Genomic DNA, 21,460 nt, shown 5'->3' on the forward strand with positions numbered 1-21,460 from the left:
ATTTGTTGAGTCGTATACCCATTTGACTAATGTGTGTTAAAAGCTTGTTGGACTGAACCCCTTTATATAATTGCTCACTACTTTGATGTGACACAGTATTCAGTTTACTATGAAATGACACCAGTTTATTCCCTCGCTGTTAAAATGGCAGAGCGAGCATATTTGTGAAACACAGGGACTGGGTGGGGCTCCATAAGCTATCTGGCTCCTTCCACATTCACATAAAACTACCCTAAGATTTGAGTCTGACCAGGGTCTACTAGAATCTTCTGAGGGAGAAGAGGCTTCATGATGATGGCAGATTTGGCTCTGTACAGTCACGATGTGCTCTTCTTTTTTGTATCCAGACCAACGAGCAGTTCTAGCATTTTCTCTGTCGGAATTGTCTATACCTTGTCCTTTTCTGTTGGTTTTGTTTTTCAGTGTTTGAGGAACCCGAAGATCCCAGTAACAGGTCCTTTTTCTCTGAAATCATTTCCTCCATTTCGGATGTAAAATTCAGCCATAGTGGTCGGTATATGATGACTAGAGATTACCTGTCAGTAAAAATATGGGATTTAAACATGGAAAACAGACCTGTGGAAACCTACCAGGTATTTGCAGTTTTTAAAAAATCATTGAATTTGCCTCTGTGTGTGTGTCTTTGTGTTTGTACTGGAGGGCTTTATACTGAGTATTCTCAGAGATCATGGTAATTGCGTCACTCTGTTCTTGACTAGGCAGCCTGAATTTTCATTGAATCTTCATGTAATTCCATGAAGCCTGATGTCTTCTTGTAGTCATCTGCTAGGTCACCTAGTCAAGTATTAGCTTTCCCTTTTAGCTGCTGTAAGTAATGTTCGGTCAGTAGTGGGGTTGTGATTGTGTGAGGTTCATGGACCAGAGGAGCTTCTAAATGCTCAGGGTTCAATTCAGTAAACATTTATGCTAGTTAAGCCCTATCTATACCATCAATAAAAAGAGAAAGACAGCTACTGCTCTCATTGGTTTACAATCTAAAGGGGGTGACAACCCACAAAAAGAGACAGGAAAGGGGATGAGGGGAGTTTGCTACTTCACCCTGAAGTCAGAGTGGAGAGGAGGGCGAAGGAGGGGTCTCAGTCTTGAATGCAGTTACAGAATGGTGGTGAGATTAGAGGGGATGAGTTGAAAATGGGCAAAGCAGGCAGATGCAAAGGTAGGGGAGAGTCCAGGTTCCTCTTGTGTGTTCTGGCTATGAGTGCCTGAAATCTCCTGTGCCTCAGGGAAATCTTAATTGTTTATGCTGATGACAATAATTTCTTTTTTTGTGCTATTGAAACAATCCAAATTCAGGGCCCCCAATAGCATCATCTTGTATCTGATTAATCAAATTGTCTTTTGATGGGGATAGCAAATTTTACTGTGTGAGATATATGCTCATAGAGCCTGAATCATTTCAGCAATGTGGAGCTTTTTTTTTTTTCCTTTGGTTTTTTGTATGGTTTTGTAGGGCAATAAGGGTTAAGTTACTTGCCCAGGGTCACACAGCTAGTAAGTGTCAATTGTCTGAGGCCGAATTTGAATTCAGGTCCTCCTGAATCCAGAGCCAGTGCTTTATCCACTGCGCCACCTAGCTGCCCCTGACTTTCATTCATTTATTTATTTATTTTTGGTGGGGCAATGGGGGTTAAGTGACTTGCCCAGGGTCACACAGCTAGTAAGTGTCACATGTCTGAGGCCAACTTTTTTTTTTTTTTTAATTTAATTTTTTTTTTTTTTTTGCGGGGCAATGGGGGTTAAGTGACTTGCCCAGGGTCACACAGCTAGTAAGTGTTAAGTGTCTGAGGCCGAATTACTCAGGTACCCCTGACTCCAGGGTCGGTGCTCTATCCACTGTGCCACCTAGTTGCCCCCGACAATTATTTTTAAATTGGTGTTCTCTGGGTCCAGTTTCCTTAACTTTTTTCCCCCTCTAATGAATCATTTTTAAATGTGTAAGATTAAAATAAATAACAAAGGAAATCAATTAGATGAAAATAGTTATCACCATATTAAGAAAAACCAAGTTCCCAGATCCCCTTCCCCTTTTTCCCTCCCCTTCTTAGTGAGCAATCTTGTATGCACAAGGGGGTGATAGTGCTATCATTATAGCAACTTTCTTTAGTCTGGGGATGTCAAAGCTGGATTGAATTGTCTCTTCCAGTGATTAGAAATTTCAAGGAGGAACTGTGGTTCATAATTGTAATGCTACAGTATCATCCTAGAACAGTTTCTGGGTCAGCCTGTTTTAGGTGTGAACTTCAGTGACTCTCTCAACTTTTACAAGTAAACTTTAAAGTTTCCATTTGTATAACTGTTTTTTGCTCTTCCTCTCTCCCTCCCTTCCAGGTGCATGAATACCTCAGAAGTAAACTTTGCTCGCTGTATGAGAATGACTGCATTTTTGACAAATTTGAGTGTTGTTGGAATGGATCAGACAGGTAATTTGGCTTTAATTCAAATGGTCCATAAAACTGACAATTACTTGGGGCAAGGCATGAGGACAGTCCAAGTCAGAAAAGAAGTATCAAGTTTTGAAGATTTTAAATAAGTGTATGGGAGGCACTCACTGTACACTGTGTTATGCGTAACATTAAGAAGGACTCATTTGTTTGGATGTAAGATTGACCTTTAGTCTTTACTTTAACTGGGCTTCTCTGTTGTTAAATGAGTTCTGAAATGTTATGGTATGGGTGACTAGCAGGTGCCAGTGTGGATGGCTGTTGATTCAATGCTTCATTTGAAATACCTTTCCACATTCCTTCCCTTTCTTATTCTAGCATCCCACCAAGTATCTTATACCTTTCAACACAAATAGTAGAGTAATATATTTTAGGTGTAAAAGTTGGGAATTTTTTGTTTTAAAAAAAAAAGACCTTCCTGGGTCAGCTAGGTGGTACAGTGGATAAAGCACTGGCACTGGATTCAGGAGGACCTGAGTTCAAGTCCAGCCTCAGACACTTGACACTTGAGCTGTGTGACCCTGGGCAAGTCACTTAACCCCCATTGCCCCGCGGGGGACCCACCCCCCCACCCCCCCCCCCAAAAAAAAAAGACCCTCCTTTACATGCCAGGTTATCATGTATGGATTAAATTGTGGCCACTTTGAACTAGAATTGAATCGTTCTTTAATTTATCTCAATGATAATCTGTTCCTTTTGACTTGAGACCATTCAGGTTCCTGTAGTCATAGCTGTCATGTGGTACTTGAAGGGTTGGAGAGCGCTTGATACAAATTAGAAATGGTGCCGTGTGACTGTGCTAGGCACTCAGGATAGGGACATGTGTTAAGTGCCACTGTCAAGCGGGAAGCGTGCTGGACGGGTGACATGACAGCATCCGCCTCTTCAGGTATCCTCCAGGCTCTAGGGCATGGCTTCTATGAGCTCCTTGGAGTTGAAAGAATCTGAGGACACTGAAGTGAAACGGCCACCCCAGGATTCTCCCTCTCCTGAGCTGTGACCACGGAAAGGTCTCTTCTCTCTTTTAACTCTTGTTTAATTTAAGATTCTAAATGTGGATTCTAATCTGTTCCCCCAGTTTTTGGGGAAACTGACTAAAATCACTGATAAAACGAGTTTAAGTTTTTAAGGGTTTATTGAAAAATAGAAAGAAAAAGATTGAAAACAGAATTCCAACAGCCCGGCATTCCTATCTTTCCTCAAATTTCCTGTGAAGTCCTCTGCCACCACCACCATCCAGTCAGGAACCCAAAAGAACGAGAGCTCTCCGCACAGGCCCTCTTTCCTCCTTCCTGTCTCCTCCCAGAAAATAGGAAGCTCCTCAAGTTGATTGGCTGGTAGCCTTGATAGACAGCACCCATGAGCAAACATCATTTCCTGATGCCAAGGAAAAGCCACATGGCCTTGCCCTCTGAGGCATTTTCCTCATGGTGGAGCTTTCCGACAGCAAGTCTCCAGTAGGTGGCATCATTCCAATCATTACATTCTTTAGGTGCTCAGTCAGGATTAAGTAAAATGGCTCCTCATTGACCCAGTCCAAGGAGGACAAAGGTGGTATCAGTGCCTTGTAGCTATAAAAAATTTCAGAAATACTTATGGATGAGACCTCTCTAACCCCCCACTCTCAACTGAAAATGTTTTAAAGAAATTTATAAGATTGTAGGATTTTGCTGCTCTCTGCCCCATCCCTGTGGCTGACACAGCCTACAGTAGGATTGCAAAGCATTTACATGTGCTCTCTGATTGGGTCCCCACAGCAACTCTGGGAGGTGAAAATACTCGAGTTAATTATTCTCATCTTCCAAAATACAGTACGGAGGCTTCTCCCAGGACTGCATGGCTAGTGGGAAAGGGCAGCCCAAGCTGTAGCCATAGGGAAGCCACCACTCCTGCCACCCTACCCCTGCTTCCTCAGTTCTCATGAACTGGCCATTTACAGGATGGCTGCTGTTCCATGGTTTTTTGGTTTTTTGTTTTGTTTTGTTTTGGGTGAGGCAATTGGGGTTAAGTGACTTGCCCAGGGTCACACAGCTAGTAAGAGTCAAGTGTCTGAGGCCAACTTTGAACTCAGGTCTTCCTGAATCCAGGGCCGGTGCTTTATCCACTGCACCACCTGGCTGCCCCCCTTGTTTTTATCATGTAAGAATTTTCACTCAAATATTTCAGTCAAATTGCTCTTGCTCCTGTTATGGGGCCCTTTTTTTTTTTTCCTTCCCTTGTTAAGCTGTTGATTCGGGATTGGAAAAGGAGTATTTCCTGCATCTGTTTTACAGTGAACTTTTCAGTTTTTATTAAGAGAACTACATGCTAAACATGGAAAACTGTCTTGCACCTGTCCTCTTCTTTCCACTAATATGACCACCACCCTTTTAACAATTAAGCAAAACATCCACACATTGGCCATATCTGGAATTGTATGTTTTCTTCTATATCTTTTTGATCACCTCTCTGGAAAAGATGTCGAAATAGTGTGCTTCAGTATTGATTCTCTGGATTGTGGCCACTCGTGGCATTTTACACAACTCATAAGTCCTTGAAAATTTGCCTTGCAATGCAGTGGTTATATAAATTGTTCTCTTGGTTCTGTTCATTTCACCTTGATCACTTTGTACAAGTCTTCCTGGGCTTCTCTGAATCTGTCCTCATCATTTCTTATGATGCAATATCATCCCATTTATATACAGTCATTTGTTCAACCATTATCCAATTGATGGCCACCCCCTTACTTTCTATTTCTTTTCAGTAACAAAAAATGTTGCTGTAAAAAATTGTTTTTTGTATTGGTCCTTTCCTTCTCTCTTTGATCTCTTAAGACATATACCTGTGGGGGCAGCTAGGTGGCGCAGTGGATAGAGCACTGGCCCTGGATTCAGGAGGACCCCTGAGTTCAAATCCGACCTCAGACACTTAACACTTATTAGCTGTGTGACCCTGGGCAAGTCACTTAACCACAATTGCCTCACCAAAAAAAAAAAAAAGAGCGAGACATATACCTGGCATCATTTTGTGATTGTGGGTGGTGTAGTTCCAAACAGGTTTCTGAAATAATTGGATCACTTCACAGGACCCCTAATTGTGCATTGGTGGACCTTCCCTCCCACATCCCCTCCAACAATTTATTTCACTTCTAAAGCTTTTCACAACTTGGCTACACTTTGCTTTTTGGGGCTTATTATACATTTTTCTCTTCACTACTTCTAGTTCAAAGTGCCCTCCTTGCTATGCTTCACCTTAAACATTCCATCTTGCCAGTAGGTAGACATTTATTAATTGCTGAGTGCTAGGAATTGAGAGAAAGGCAAGAAATAAGAAATAATAGTCCCTGCCCTCAAGGAGCTCGGTCTAATGGGAGAGACAGCATAGAGATAACTTCTATTGGTAATAGCCAGTAGAGGGAAGACACTCAGCTTGAGGGGTATTAATTAGCAGGTGGGATTTTAGCTGGGACTCCCAGCAGCCCAGGCCTGGGGCAAAAGGGAAAAGGTGAAGAGTGGGCATGTCAAGTGTTCTGTTTGAGGAATCACAAGGAGACTGCTTCCTGGATTGAAGAGTTGTAAGGTGGAAGAAGACAAGAGGGGAGGGCTGGATTTTACATTTGACTGTGAAGACAATAGGGAGCCACTGGAGTGATTGAGTAGGGAGAGAGCACTGATGTGGTAGGCCTGTGGTTTAGGAATCAGTGAAAGATGGACAGGGTCGGGGGGAGACTCAGGCAGGCAGACACTCCACACTCCCTGCTGTTGTAATAGTCTGAGTGATGGGAGCCTGTGTCCACATGTTTGCAGTATTGGATTTTACAATGGTAAGATGGACAGAACCTGGCAGCACATTGCTATTAGAGGGCGGGGCAGTGGGGGAGCTCAGGAGTCTCCCAAGGGACTGGGAGGAAGGTATTGGGGGGAAAGTGAATCAGTTTAGTTCTGGAGATCATCATTGTATCCATGCCTTTGATTGTCCCCTGTGTCCTCACTTTGGCTTTGTGGAATCCCTAGCCCCCTTCCTAAGCTCAGCTCGTTAGTGTCGCAGTCCACCTTTCCTGATCATTGGACATATTTAGTGCCGGCTTCCCCGTCATGAAATTACCCATTTACTTGGTATCTATTTTAGATGTGCTTAGGCGTCCATGCTCTTTCTCTAGGAGAACGTAAGCTCCTTGCGCTCGGGATGGCCTTATTTTTGTCTTTCTACGTCAGGCCCGGGACCTGGCATGTAGTTGGTGCTGATGAGAGATTCCTTCGTAGGCTCTAGTGCTTTGGAGAAGCCATCCTCTTGTTATGTAACACCACCACTAACTGCTTGGGCACACGTGACGACTCCTTTCTCTAAAATGATAACAGATGTGCACCCTACAGCCCCTCGTGGGGGTTTCCTTTCCAGGAAGGCCCAGCTAGCCCTTGATGACTGATGCCTATTATTCAGATGCTCTAGAGTTGCCTTTCTACTGCTGTCCAGCCAGCTCCAGAGGGGCTTAGCCAGTGTTCCATGTTAGGCTCTTCTTGCTCCCTGTTGTTCTGCCAGTTAATTTTTTGTTCTCACTGCAGAGTTCTTATTTAATGGCCTTAGCTGACTAAACACTTTGTACTCATGTTCTAAGACTCAGTCTCATGTATTAGCTGGCTGTATGTTTAAAGGGTTGAGAAATTATGATTTATTTATTTATATTTAATTAAAGCATCCCTCCAGGGGCAGCTAGGTGGTGCAGTGGATAGAGCACTGGCCCTGGAGTCAGGAGGACCTGAGTTCAAATCCGGCCTCAAACACTTAACACTTACTAGCTGTGTGATCCTGGGGAAGTCACTTAATCCTCATGGCCCCGCAAAACAAACAAACAAAAATGCATTCCTCCAGCTACCATTCTCCAATTAGATAAGTAGAAAGACTACTGGATTTGAGGTTAGAGGCTCAAATCCCACCTCCATCACTTGAAACATGTTTGACTTTGGGCAGGTCACTTATTTTCTTTGCAACTCAGTTTCAGCATCTGTAAAATGAGAAGGTTGGTTTCAGTGGCTTAATGTGGCTTCCAGCTGAACGTTTGTCGGGAGTGCCACTCATGAAAGCATTTCTAGGCACCTACTGGAGCTTGCAAAAAACTTGGGGGTTAGTTTCTTTTTGCAAAAACAAGCTTTCTTTATTTGACCTTCAGTCATTTGGTGAAAGGCAACCATATTTCATTGTTCTCTGTTACCTAAATCATTCTTTAAGAGGACAGGAATTGTTTTGGTCTTTCTTTGTATTCTTAGTACTTAATACAGTGCCTGGTACATAGAAGTTGCTTAATATGCTTGTTGAAATGATTAGGCATCATAGAAAATCTAAGTTGTAAGGGAATACAGTTCATCTACTTGACCTCCTGCTTAATCAGGAATCCTCTCGGGCACCTCACCAACAAATGTTCCTCAGTTTCAGCTTGAGGGACCTCAGGTGATCAATTTTGTCTTTCCTGGAGCATTCCCGTCCACTTTATGAGGTTTTTATTGTTGAGATTTTGCCTCATCATAATACTAGCAAGGGACAGCTAGGTGGTTAAGTGAATAGAGCACTGGCCCTGGAGTCAGGAGGATCTGAGTTGAAATCCAGCCTCAAGACAACTGACACTTACCAGCTCTATGACCCTGAGCAAGTTACTTAATCCTCATTGCCCCTACCAAAAATCAAAAACAAACCAAAAAATCATAATTCTAGCAATTCATATTTATTTGGGGCTTTAAAGTTTGCTTTGTGCTTTTCATAATTTTCTCGTTAGAGTCACAACAATCCTAAGGGAGACACTGTTTTTAGCCCCATTTTGCATATAAGGAAACTGAGGCTCAGAGAGGCTAAATGATTTACCCAGGACCACACAGCCAGTAAGTGATTTGAAGCAGGATTTTGAACCCAGACCCAGTGTCTGCCTACTACAACTTCTACTCATTCAGTAGGTCTTTTTCTGCCTTCTGGGGGCAAGGAGAAAAGGTGTCATTCCTCTTTCACCCAATAACTTTTTCTTTTGGTTTATTTGGGGGGGGGCAGTGAGGGTTAAGTGACTTGCCCAGGGTCACACGGCTAGTAAGTGTCAAGTGTCTGAGGCCAAATTTGAACTCAGTTCCTCCTGAATTCAGGGCTGGTGCTTTATCTACTGTGCCACCTAGCTGCCCTCTAACCTTTTATTATATATTTGAAAACACTAAACATTTTCTCATTGTCTTCCCTTTTCCCAGTAAATGTCCAGTTGTTTGTTTTTTTTTTTCCAACTGATTTATCAAATAGTCTGGTTTTGATTCCCTAGCTACCTTGGTTGTTATTCTGAGTTGACTAGTATAACCTTATCCTTCCAAAAATGTGATACACAAAGCACATCACAAGATTTCAGATTTAGTCTGAAAACAAGTAAAGTATATTGCTTTAAGAGAGCTTTAGCTTCTTTTAGCTGTCACTCTGCCCTGTTAAACCACACCCCCTGCCATATTTTGGCCCTGTCTTCCCCAGAACTTGGACTCTAACACTGGATCCTGAGCCCCAAACCAGGCCCCTGCATTCATAGATCTGCTCCTTCTCTTAGTTCCCCTCTGTTTTGTTATTTCTTGTTTAGAATGTAAGCACCGTGAGGGCAGGCACTGTTTTGCTAGGCAGAGAGGAATGAATGCCTTTTCAGTCACTCACTCTTATTGTACCTACATTTTACTAACCCCTTCCCCCCAGGTTCTGTTTTCACCTAAATTATCGTCTAGTTGTGCTTCCTCTAACTGAATTGTTGAGCCCAAATGTAGGACTATTTTATAAGGGAAATATTAAAGGTCAGTGTCAGGAAAGCTGGCTCTGCAGACACTGACTTGGGTTTCCCCATCATTTCACGTCTTTGAGCAAAGGTCAGATGGAGGTCTTGTCTTCTGGACTTAGTTGCCTTTTGCCTTTCATTTCAATAGATTGGGCTTTGCTATTTTTGCCTTTTGATGTATTTTTTAAAAAACTTCTTCACATAATATTAGCTACTTTCTCCCAGCTCTGTTTAATCAGAGCATTTAAATACGTTTTTGTCCAAACTAACCTGGTACACGTGGAACTGCTGAAGTAGGCTCCCGCACAGGTTCTCTTCAAAGCCAAATTTGGGTCATCATCAAGTAGGCCACCTGTTGTTGGTGAATTGGCCTGAGTGGGGGTGGGTGGAGGGTATTACCACACACTGCAGCAGTCTAGCCAATGTTCCACTGTAGGTTAGATTCTTTTTGAGAAGGAAATCAATTTTTGCCTTTCTGCCCTTCTCTTCTCCCCTCCTCTTCTTTCTTGCTAGAAAATCATAATTATTAACTTTTTTCTTTTTTCTTTTCCAGTGTTGTCATGACAGGATCTTACAATAATTTCTTCAGAATGTTTGACAGAAATACAAAACGAGATATCACCCTAGAAGCATCCCGGGAAAACAATAAGCCACGCACTGTTTTGAAGCCACGCAAAGTCTGTGCAAGTGGCAAACGAAAGAAAGATGAAATCAGTGTCGACAGCCTAGACTTCAACAAGAAAATCCTTCACACAGCTTGGCACCCCAAGGAAAATATCATTGCTGTAGCTACTACAAACAACCTGTATATATTTCAAGACAAAGTGAATTAGGGTTGGCATTCCTAGCAGAAGAGTCCACTTCTTGCATAGTTGAGATAGTTGAATCTAGCATTTGTACCTGTAAACGAGAGAGAGAAAGAGAGGTCCATTGTGGCATCCCTTTCCAGTGTTTAAAAATGTGCCATGTGACAACACATTTTTATAGCTACATGGAGAAAGCTCTGTTGATGATTCACTGTGGTGTTCTCCATGTCTGTCAGCCATTTAGGTAAGGGTAGGGCACTTTTAATTTAAATGACTACTTGCACCATCTTGCCTAATGGACTAGATTGGACTGTATCAACATTGGTTTACTCCACTTTTTATGCCTTCCATTGTGATGACGTCAAACACAGTGAAAGCCTTCAGTCATGCTATGGGATTTAATTGTGTAACCTCATTACTGTATCATTTGTGGCCCTTTTTTATTAAATACAGCTCATTCTTACTGTGGCTTGTAGCATTCCTCCTCCTCTGGCCTCCTGGACTCCTCCCCGTCACCTCTCTTACCCACTTCCCCTCCACCCAGCCCTGGTGGTGGTGTATTCAAAAAGAAAGAAAAAGAAATAAAGCACATGAAATGGGTCAGTTTGGGGTCAATGGTAAAGGGGGTTTATGTTGCGAACAAATGTTTTAATGACAGTTGGACTGTAATCACTCCTTGCCGTGTCTGGCACCAAAAACAATAAGAGAGAGAGAAAAAAAAAACACAAAAAACTACTGAATAAAAGTGACAAAGAATGGAGAATCTGGTTTTTTCTTTGTAATCTACCTCTTTATACCAATATTTTATGTTTTACAGTAGATGCATTGAGATAAAGTGGTCATTTTCATGAGTGTTTTTCCCTCTTGTGGTAATTACTTTAACCAATGTTCTTTGCACATGGAAAGAGGAGTTACCAGTCCTTTAGGAAAATGCTTTGAAGAAACTGATCATCCTTATTTCACCAACCTCAAATGCTATAGATTTTTGCCATCAATATAAAAGATAGTGGGCACATGTATAGCCCTTTATCTCTTCTGAAAATCCTACTATTGTATCTGGGAATCAGATTTATGGAACTTCATTTTATCGAACTTTTACATCGTATAATCTCATCCTAATTTAATGCTTTGCTAACAAATAGAAAGTCACTGACAGTGTTCACTTTTTAAAATATTGTTAAATTTTCCTTGTTGTTCAACCATATAATGTAGTATGAAATATCAAGTGATTTTTCCATAGATAAGATAATTCACACTGCATCAAATATACCTGGTATTTTCTCTTGTATTTTATTGCTCTCAGTAATGAATGAAGATGTAGTTTATCATGAATGTTTTCTCAAGTTTTCCTTTGGCTTTCCAAAGCTATTGCAATTAGAGACAAACTTTAAAAGCTAAAAATGATCAGGAAGTGCTTCACGAAGTTACAGGACCCCATGAAATAAATATTGGTGGTTGTCAGTAGATGACAGATTTTCATAAGCAAATAATTTATCCAAAGATGAACAGTGCCGCCTTCTGCTTTTTGTTGTTAGTGTGTAGAACATAATGTCTCCGGTCTGCCAGAAGCTTTAATTAAGAAAAATGGACTTTATATTTTAATTACATAATTTTGAGGGGGGGGGCATTTAAACTGATAGAAAACTTGGTATATTTTGGTTGAGAGGAACATAACTCTTGACCTTGACTTGTAGAGAGAATTGTAAGTGCTTCTATATGTATCCATAACTCCTCATTTTATTTTTCTAATCTTTCAATTATGAAGATTTGATTATAAACAGTTGCCTATTTAACATTCCACCTTAATTTAATTCCCCTACACTTTTATTAAAATATAATGTCTTGTAAATTTTACATGCCTGATTGTGAGCACGCACAAGTACTTTTATGTAACATTTAATGCTCCTGTATCTTTGAACTTAAGAATTCTGCATTTGTATTTTTAAAAACTGAACTTCTTTCTAATAATTAGAATCTTAAGATGGTGGGGGCACTTTTAACTAATGTAATTGAATATCTTAGGTACATTAGTAACTCCAGTAGGTTATTTACTCCTCAGACTTGAATTGGAAGCTGGGGTCGGCCCCATCATGTTATAACAGGCATTAATCAGGGACATTTTAGGCTCAGCTGAATGGGCAGCTTTCCAGATTTTTATGCAAGGCTGATGGTTTCCTTAATCGCGGGTGCATGTCTTAAGACAAGCCCACTAAATAGCTCTTTGGAATTTTCTTTTGATTGGTCACTAGCTGTGGTGATATTCTGTCATGACCCTATGGGTTAGAGATTCTTGGATTCATTGAACCACATCTAATCATATTCCTCCATCAGGGATTGCTATTGACTAATCATTGTAACAGTATTCTCACAAACTCATTTTTTATTTCATTGGTGTTACAAATTATAAGCCCAGCCACTCATTTTATATGGTCATGATTAATATTTTTATTAATAAAAATGATACATAGAATAAACAGTCTTGTCAAGTTGCTTTGTATCTCCCATTCTCTAACCACTAATTGATTCTACTACCTTCTATCCCCACCTTAAAAACTATTTGGGAGTTGGGGTGGGGAAACTTGACTTGCATTACCCCTTCTGATATTTCTTTAACTTGGCAGGAAGAATGACTATTTTCTATATGTACACAAATATATATGTAATAAATGTGTACACATATACATCTATGTATATATGCATATGTGATATAATTTGCTGGCTTCTGAACAGAACTAGCTTGTTGATGCTACTTAACACTGATTTTCCAGTAAGCTTTCCAAACAATTAATGCAAGAAATCTCTTCCTTAGAATCCAAAGAGCTTCCTGTGTTTTCCGCCTCCATATAAGAACAGGCTCTGTGTGTGTGTGTGGTGTGTGTAGTGTGGAAGGATGGGGCTTTAAAATAGGTTTTTTAAAAATAAACTTAGTGATAACATTGTAGGCTTACTTTCCTTTAAGCCCTAAACATGAAAAAATAGGGCTGAGGGAATCTGGGATTTATTAGTGGACCCACATCGTGGGGAAAACACGTGAATTGGCCTCATGAATTTAATACTTTTACCTTTAATTGAAATAGCTAAGGGACCCAGACCTGTCAATAGGAAGTGGGGTCAGTTAGAAAAATTAGGAAAGACAGGTGGTTAGAACCTACTAGCTTGACCAATTCGTGAGTTTAGTTCCAGCTAGTTAGGTTGAAGAAAACTCAGGTCACATGTTAGATGCTAATTAAGAGTGACAATGATTCAATAAGAGTTCACTGATAAGTTTTTCTGGAGAGTTTAAAAGTGAGATTTTATCTACATAAAACTTTCCAGGAATATCTTACATGTGCTACCCCTCAGATACATGCTGAAATTTGAAATCAATATGGTGGCTTGTACCTGCCATGTTTGTGTTTGTGTGTGTGTGTGTGTGTGTGTACACACGGTGAAATGGCACTGGGAATGGAATTGGGACTACAAAATGGTAGTCCAATGACTGGTCATTTTTGAAAAGATAGTTACTTTTTTCCTTAGTTTACAAATGGGAGCCAGCATGTAACCTGAGTATAATGGCTATTTCCTTAAGGCCCATTACTATCAGGTTGTGTCCCTGCATTATTTGGGGAGCAGAATTTAAACTACTTTTACATCTTACTATTAACTGCTGGGAGATATGTTAAAAGCTGTCCAGTCTATTCCAAAGGGCTTTCACTGTTCTCCATTTTGGCAAATAATGGAATGATTTGGTCAGAAGTAGCAGGGTGGGGAGTGTGGTCTTTGCTTTCTTCCTAAGTCAGCTGTGAAAATGTGTCAAGTTGTTGGACAATCACAAAGTAAGTCATGGTCTGGTATTGTAGAAGGAGTACTGGATTGAGAGTCAGGCCTGATTAAAATCTTACCCTGCTACTTGTATGGCCTTGAGAGGCCAAGTCACCCTCTTTGGGTCTTAGTTCTCTGTAATGTGAGGAAGATCCTCACAGGCCCTTCCCGCTCTAAATACTGAAGCTAGCAGGGGAAGCTGAATGGCTAGTCTTTTGCAGACAGTAAATAGGTCAAGGAACAGTGTGGCTAAGTTGTTTTTCTTTTAGTATACTTTTCTGTTTCGGTTGGAGATTTCCTAATGTAATTTGAGTTTTCTAAACCCTGAGATGCTGGCCTGCACACAGTTATTTATTCTTTGAGGATTCCCCCACTAGGGGGCAGTGAAATGTTTTCTTGGACCTAAAATCACCTATGTAAGAGATACTGGAAATGACACAGTAGGAGAAAAGGAAGAAAATATATTTCTGTTTAGAAAGCATTTCTTTGTACATCCATCGATGCCAATGGGAGTTTAAATGTCATGTTCTTTTTGTTTTTGTCATTTAAAGCGTATTCTTTGCTCGTAGGTGGCTAATGAGGCTCCATCTATGATGCTTGGGGAGTCCCCAATGGACAAGAGCTTCACAGCCTGTAGTGGCAGCCATGGAGGGACTGGCTGGTAGGACGTCCTAGTGGAACCCAGCAGAGGGCTTCCTCCCAGCCCTCTCCCTAAATCCAGCCTGTAAGTATCCACTGCTTCCTTCCCTCTTACACAGAAGAGCCCTGGATTTCAGTCTATTTCAGCTGCTTCCATTCTGAGGGGACTCACAGTGTCATTGATATAGAGTTGGAAGGAGCTTTAGAAGTCATTGGGTCTAACTCTCTCCCTCTATTGTCTGTAGCACATGCCTCCCAACAGTGGGAATCCATTTGGAGCTCACGTTCCGACATCACAGACTCACAGATTTTTTTTTTTTTTTTGGTGAGGCAATTGGGGTTAAATGACTTACCCAGGGTCACACAGCTAGTAAGTGTCAAGTGTCTGGGGCTGTATTTGAACTCAGGTCCTCCTGAATCCAGGGCCAGTGCTTTATCCACTCCACTGTGCCACCTAGCTGCCCGAGACTCACAGATCTTAAGCTCAAAGAAACCTCAGGGTCACAGAGCTAGTGTCTGTGGCAGGATCTGAACTCAGTTCTTCCTGATTCAAGTCCAATGACATACCCATGATATTACCTCAATATTTCAGACTTGATATCTGAGAAGTAGAATATATTCACCTTTGAATGCCCATCAAACTTTAGCATAAATCTACTTAAGAATCTGGTTGGTCATTTTCTTAGAAAGCAGAGAACAGATTAGGAATATAGTACAAAACAGTTTTAATGGGGGAGAGCATAGGATTACTATATTCTAGGGAGTCCAGTTACTTTTCAGTTATGTCTGACTCTTCATGATTCCACCTGGGGTTTTCTTGGCAAGGATACTGGAATCCTTTCTCATTTCCTTCTCCTGCTCATTTTACAGATGAGGAAACAGGCAAAGAGGGTGAAGTGACTTGCCCAGGGTCACTCAGTTATTTTCTGAGGCCAGATTTGAACTTGGGTCCTCCTGACTCCAGGCAGTCTATCCACTCTGCCATCTAGCTGCCTACATCCTAGGGACAGGGGTGTCATAATACGTGGGCCTGGACATCTAAAAGAAACCCTTAGACTAGAGGTGGTACATTGAGGAAAGTGAAGTAATAAGAATAGCTGACATTCATATTTTGTCTTAAGGTTTGCTAAGACCTTTACGAATGTCTCATTTTCCCATCACACAAAGCCTGAGAGGTTGCTGCTATTATCCCCATTTTACAGATGAGGAAACTGAGGAAGACAGAAGTCAAATGCCTTGCTCAAGGCCAAACATCCAGTTAGTGTCTGAGGTTGTATTTGAACTCGGGTCTTCTGATTCCAGGTCCAGTGCTTTATCCACTGTGCCATCCAGTTGCCAAGTATGGGATAAGGCCACTCCATGATGACAGATCGAGGAATGATTAAGTCTAGGGCTGGCCTGGATTTTATGGTGCCTAGCATTACTTGGCAACTAGATTCTAATACATTTCCATAGCAAGAAGGAGTTTTGTGAGCTGCCTTTGATCAGATAGCCTAATGACATTGTAATGATTGGAATGATGCTGGAGACTTACTGTAGGAAAGCTCCAACATGAGGAGAGGGCCTCTGAGGGCAGGACCATGCGTCTTTTCTTTGGCGTCAGGAAGTGACGTTTGCTTGTGAGAGGAAGAAGGGGGAGGCTGGCGCACTGGCTCACTCTCTTTTCGTGTGGACTCTGGCAGAGAGCGGAGCTAGAAATGCACTCTCCCTTTGATAGATAGATTAATCTAGGCCTTTCTCTCTTTATCAAATTCTTATTCTCCTTAATAAATGCTTAAAAGCCTATCTCTTACTAAAGCTTATAATTTATTGGCGACCACTCATTAGATATTTTAGACAGTATAGCTAGAATTTTAGCCCTTACAACATGTATTTTAGAGATAAAAATAATCCGATGTAGGTGAAAGGATACTGGTTTGCAAAAGGACTTTTGGAAAGAAATAAACCCATTAATGGTGTTAAAAGTATTTGAGAAAGAGTAAGTTGGGGGCAGCTAGGTGGCAAAGTGGATAAAGCACCGGTCCTGGATTCAGGAGGACCTGAGTTTAAATCTGACATCAGACACTTGACACTTACTAGTTGTGTGACCCTGGGCAAGTCACTTAACCCTCACTGCCCCAATCCCCCTCCTCACCCCCAAGACCATTTGCAAAATTATACAGGGTGGGCCAAGTCACAAAGGGGTTTCAATATTTAATAACTCCTTTTTTTAGTTTGTTTTTAATTTATAATACCATAGCATCACATGCAGTATATATGGTAAATAAATGATTGTGCATATATATCTATATATATGAACTAAAGAAAGAATAATTTTCAAAAAGTTATTAAAACATCAGACCCCTTCATGATTTTTGGCCCACCCTATACTTATTTTAATGGATCTGGGATCTTATCAGTGTTTCTCAATTAGTAAAGATTATAAACAACTCATACCATCTTTTCCAGTGCAGTTTTTGCATGTACTCCATAATGCTTCTTGGAGGTTGTTTACTTCACACCCTCCTGTCCAAACACCTCCTCTACCTCCTGGATTCTCCTCCCCCACCCCAACCAAAAAACATGATCAGATCAACTTGGTTATTTTTCCTGGTTGGTCCTGTCAGCCTAGGCCCCATTCACTTTCCCTAAAAGTTTTAGACTGAAGTGCACCACTCTGTTCTGTCTGTTGTTATGAGGGGGTGAGCTCCTTTAGAACACTGTCTTTTGCCACTTTCTGAATTCCCAGTCTGGCATTTACTGACTGTCTACCTCTTTAACCTGTTAACTCCTTGAGGGCAGACACTTATTTTGCTTTTATATCTGTATTTTGTATTCCTATCGGGAAGAATGGGACATTTAATTATTTTCCACCCTGAAGGTCCAAGACAAAAATGCTGATAGATTAAATCCCATTCCGTTTGCTTTTTCTTGCACTGGTTGTAGCTAAGTCAGGCTCTTCTGAATGGCCATAAATCCAGCTGGATGCTGTGCATACAAAAACAAATGAAAGTTCTGTTTCTAATGGGAGTAAAAACACATCCACAGAACCAGAGCAGTTTCTTTTTTTTTTTTAATTTAATTAATTTTTTTTCTTCCCAATTACATGTTAAGATTTGAGTTCCAAGTTTTTCTCTCACCCTCTCGTCCCTTCTCCCTCCCAAAGCCAGAAAGCAATCTGATATAGGTTATACATTGCAATCACGTTAAACAAATTTCCACATTAATCATGTTGTAAGAGAAGAATCAGAATAAAAGGGAAAAAATACAATAAAGAATAAACAACAACAACAACAAGCAACAACAAAAGTGAAAATAGTATGTTTCAGTCTGCATTCAGACTCCATAATATTTTTTCTGGATGTGGGTAGCATTTTCTACCATAAGTCTTTGGGCATTATCTTGAATCACTGCATTGCTTAGAAGAATGAAGTCTATCACAATTGATTATCACAGAATGTTGTTGATGCATGTACAATGTTCTCTTGGTTCTGCTCATTTCACTCAGCATCAATTCATGTAAGTCTTTCCAGGTTTTTCTGAAATTCATCTGCTTATCGTTTCTTACAGCACAGTACTATTCTATTACATTCATATACCATAACTTGTTTAGCCATTCCCCAATTGATGGGCATCCCCTCAATTTCCATTTCTTTGCTACCACAGAAAGAGCAGCTATAAATATTTTTGTACATGTGGGTCCTTTCATCTTTTTTATGATCTCTTTGGGATATAGACCTAGTAGTCAAGCTTATCCCTTGCCAGGGCAGGTACTATTGTTGTTGTTGTTGTTTTGCCTTTTCTAGGAATTTGGGGAAGGGGTGTAATATTTTTTGCTTTTTTCTATACATTTTTTTGCGAATATATTTTCTGTGTGTGTATACCCCCAAACACAATAGCCTAGGACATATAGTAAGTGTTTAATAAATGTTTGTTGGATCCAAAATAAAAACTGAATGGAAGCTGACCTGCAAATAAAAGTCCAAATAAGAGGAATTCCTTATGATGATAACAGCTGACTTTTATATAAGACTTTAAAGGTTGCAAGGCCTACTACATACACTACCTCATTTCTATTTCCCAATAACCCCATGCATTTTGCCATTATTATTATCAACAACCTCAGTTAGTAGATGAGGAAACAGGCTGATGGAAGTTGTGACTTCAATCAATTAATAAACATTTATTTAGCACCTACTATATGCCAGGCACTATACTAAGTGCTGGGGATACAACAGGAAACAAAAAGACAGTCCCTGCCTTCAAGAAGCTTCCAATCTAATGGGGGAGACAACAAATGCATACAAAGCAAGCTACACACAGGATAAATAGGAAATAATTAAACAAGGGAAAACACTGGAATTAAGAGGGCTTAGGAAAGGCTTCCTGTAGAGGTTGGGGTTTTAGTTGGGACTTGACTATAATATCACAGCTAATAAACATCAGGGGCTAGATTCAAAGCCAGGTCTATGAATCAACTCTTAGTCTGACACTGAAAACTCTGCCAAGCTACCCCCCACTAGATTTCACCCCTTCCACCTGTCTGGCCACCCCCTCTGTCTCTCTTGCTAGATCATCAGTCATATCCAGACCCCTCTGTGTGGGTGCTCCCCAAGGCATCTTAAATTTCTGTACTCCCCTGGTGTTCTCATCAGCTCCTATAGCTTCAGCTATCATTTCTACACAGCACCTGGACGTACATGCCCCATCCCCATCTCTTCTCAACTGCTGTCCCATTTCACTAACTGCCTATAAGGCATCTCCAACAGGATGGCCCTGTAGACATGCCATATTTGGTGATATCCAAACCAGAACTCATTACCTTCTCCCCAAATTTTCTCATCTTAAGAACTTCCCTGTTTCTATATGAAGGGCAACACCATTACTTTCATTCACCCAGGTTCACAACCTTAGGCTTATCCTCGACATCTCGTCCTCATTCAGCTCATATAGCCAATCAATCAGCCATGTCTTCTCATCCTTCTTCCACCACAGATCTTGGACCTGTTCTCTCCACTCACAAGACCACCACCGTGGGTTGAGTACTCATCGCCACCACTTCCTTGCCTATTGTAAAAGCTTCCCAATGGGTCTCACTGCATCCAGTTTCTCCCTTCTCCATATGTGGTGATTCCATTGTCATTCATGAGAAGAGAATCCTATAGAAACCTTGGCAGCTCTGTCCCATTTACTCTTTTCCAGTTTGATTTTCTTGGGATGAACTGATTTAGATGTGGATCATAGTCACTATTTTGCTGGCTTATTTTCCCACATGCTGCTTTTTGTGAGATTTCTGTTATTCTCCTTTATAGTGTGTTGTTGGTGGAGTTGTGAACTAGTCTAACCACCATGGAGAACAATTTGGAACTATATCCAAAGTGCTATGCATACTTTAAAGTCTGCGATATAGCTGCTGGGTCTGGACCAAAAAAACATCAAAGAAAGAGGGAAGGGACGTATTTGTACAAAAATATAACAGCTCTTCATGTGATGGTAAAGAATTGGAAATTGAGGGGATGCCTATCCATTGGGAAATGGTCATGCAAGTGGTGGCATATGATTGTGATGTAATACTATTATGCTAGAAGAAATGACGAGGGAGATGGTTTCAGAAAAACCTTGGAACACTTATGAACTGATACAAAATGAAGTAAGTAGAACCAGGAGGATTTTGTAACAGCAATATTGTATCAGGATAAATTGGAGGTAATCTCAGAAGGAAGGAACTTGCATTAAAGGGAATCAGAAACGTTTTCCTGTAGAAGGTAAGAATTTGGCTGGGACTTGTAGGAAGTTAGGGAAGCCAAGAGGCAGAGCTTTCCAGGCATGGAGACTCTTGTCAGGATAATAGCCAAGAGGCCAATGTCACTGGATCCCAATGTGTGTATGACAGGGAAAGTCTAAGAAGACTGGAAAGGGAGAGAGGGGCTGGTGATGAAGGCTGTCCAAAAGACTTCACTTTGTCCTGGGAGTAACAGAAACTTCCTGGAATTTACCAAACAGGAGGAGGAGGTGACGAGGTTAGATTTATACTTTAGGAAGATCAATTTGAACACTGAGTGGAAGAGGGACTGGAATGGGAAGAGACTTGAATAGGGAGGCCAGAGATGCTTTGGCCATCTACTCAAACTCGTAAACATCCAGCTGGACATATTAAATTAGTTTTCTCTATCTGCTGCTGCTGAAGGAATCTGGTAATAGGCACTATGCAAATTCAACATAGAAAACCATTGGTTACCAAAAAGAAAATCCAGGTCACCTTGAGCTCTCAGCATGATATTGGGGTTACTACAGTGTATCCCAAACATGGGTAATTTTTGTCACTTAGTCCTCAAAGAAAATCTCTCTTTTACTTGGACTTTGTGCAGCTCAGCCTCCATTCAATTTTATATTGGATTCAACAAATACTTATTAGACTTCCTGCTCTCTGTACTAGGCACTGGATAGACAAGTAACCCAACAAAAAACCAATGTGAAGCCGTACAGATATTTTCTTCATAGCCTCTTGTGGAATGACTGGAACATGATGGCCACTTGTGCTGCACTGTCTGGTTCAGCTGTGTAGTTTTGACTCTTCAGTTTTCAGTCACCTGTGTGTAAAGTCCTAGGAGCCCTGATGGAAAAGGGACCAGGGGTGGGGAATGCCATGACTTTTCCTGAAGCTGGCTGGCCCTGTAGCCCTCAGCCTTGGCAGTACCAAGAGTCCCATTCTTTTTGAATGCACTTGCTCTTTGTGTAGCCATTTTCTCAACAGTTGTTGTGTAGGTACACATACATATGCACACCCTCACACACACTCACATGATGGTGTGCAGTATCAGTCCTTTGGTCCAGTACATTTCCAAAGAGACTGTTGCTGTCTTCCAAAGCTTTCTTTGGTTTTCATCTCTGTATCTATAGGTGCTGAGATTTTGCTCTTAGCCCATGTTTTATTTCAGGGTCTTGAATCATTTGCATACAGAGCTTCCAGTGGGTATGCTTCTAGATGTCTTGAGGCCCGTTTTTCATGCTGCTTA

General features: G+C 41.0%; 1 protein-coding gene across 4 annotated transcripts in view; it reads left to right on the forward strand.

Annotated features, from left to right (window-relative positions):
* The window catches only part of PPP2R2A (protein phosphatase 2 regulatory subunit Balpha), a 99,213-nt gene extending 88,443 nt beyond the window's left edge, over nt 1-10,770 (forward strand). For all 4 annotated transcript variants that reach the window (XM_043985912.1, XM_043985915.1, XM_043985914.1 and 1 more), the window contains 3 exons: nt 424-593; nt 2,350-2,441; nt 9,773-10,770. In XM_043985912.1, the coding sequence (XP_043841847.1) occupies nt 424-593; nt 2,350-2,441; nt 9,773-10,052 (542 nt within the window). In that variant the 3' untranslated portion in view covers nt 10,053-10,770. The remainder of the gene's footprint in view (nt 1-423; nt 594-2,349; nt 2,442-9,772) is intronic.
* Nucleotides 10,771-21,460: the final 10,690 nt, after the last annotated feature.

Source organism: Dromiciops gliroides, chromosome 2, assembly GCF_019393635.1.
Source record: "Dromiciops gliroides isolate mDroGli1 chromosome 2, mDroGli1.pri, whole genome shotgun sequence".
Taxonomy (NCBI): domain Eukaryota; kingdom Metazoa; phylum Chordata; class Mammalia; order Microbiotheria; family Microbiotheriidae; genus Dromiciops; species Dromiciops gliroides.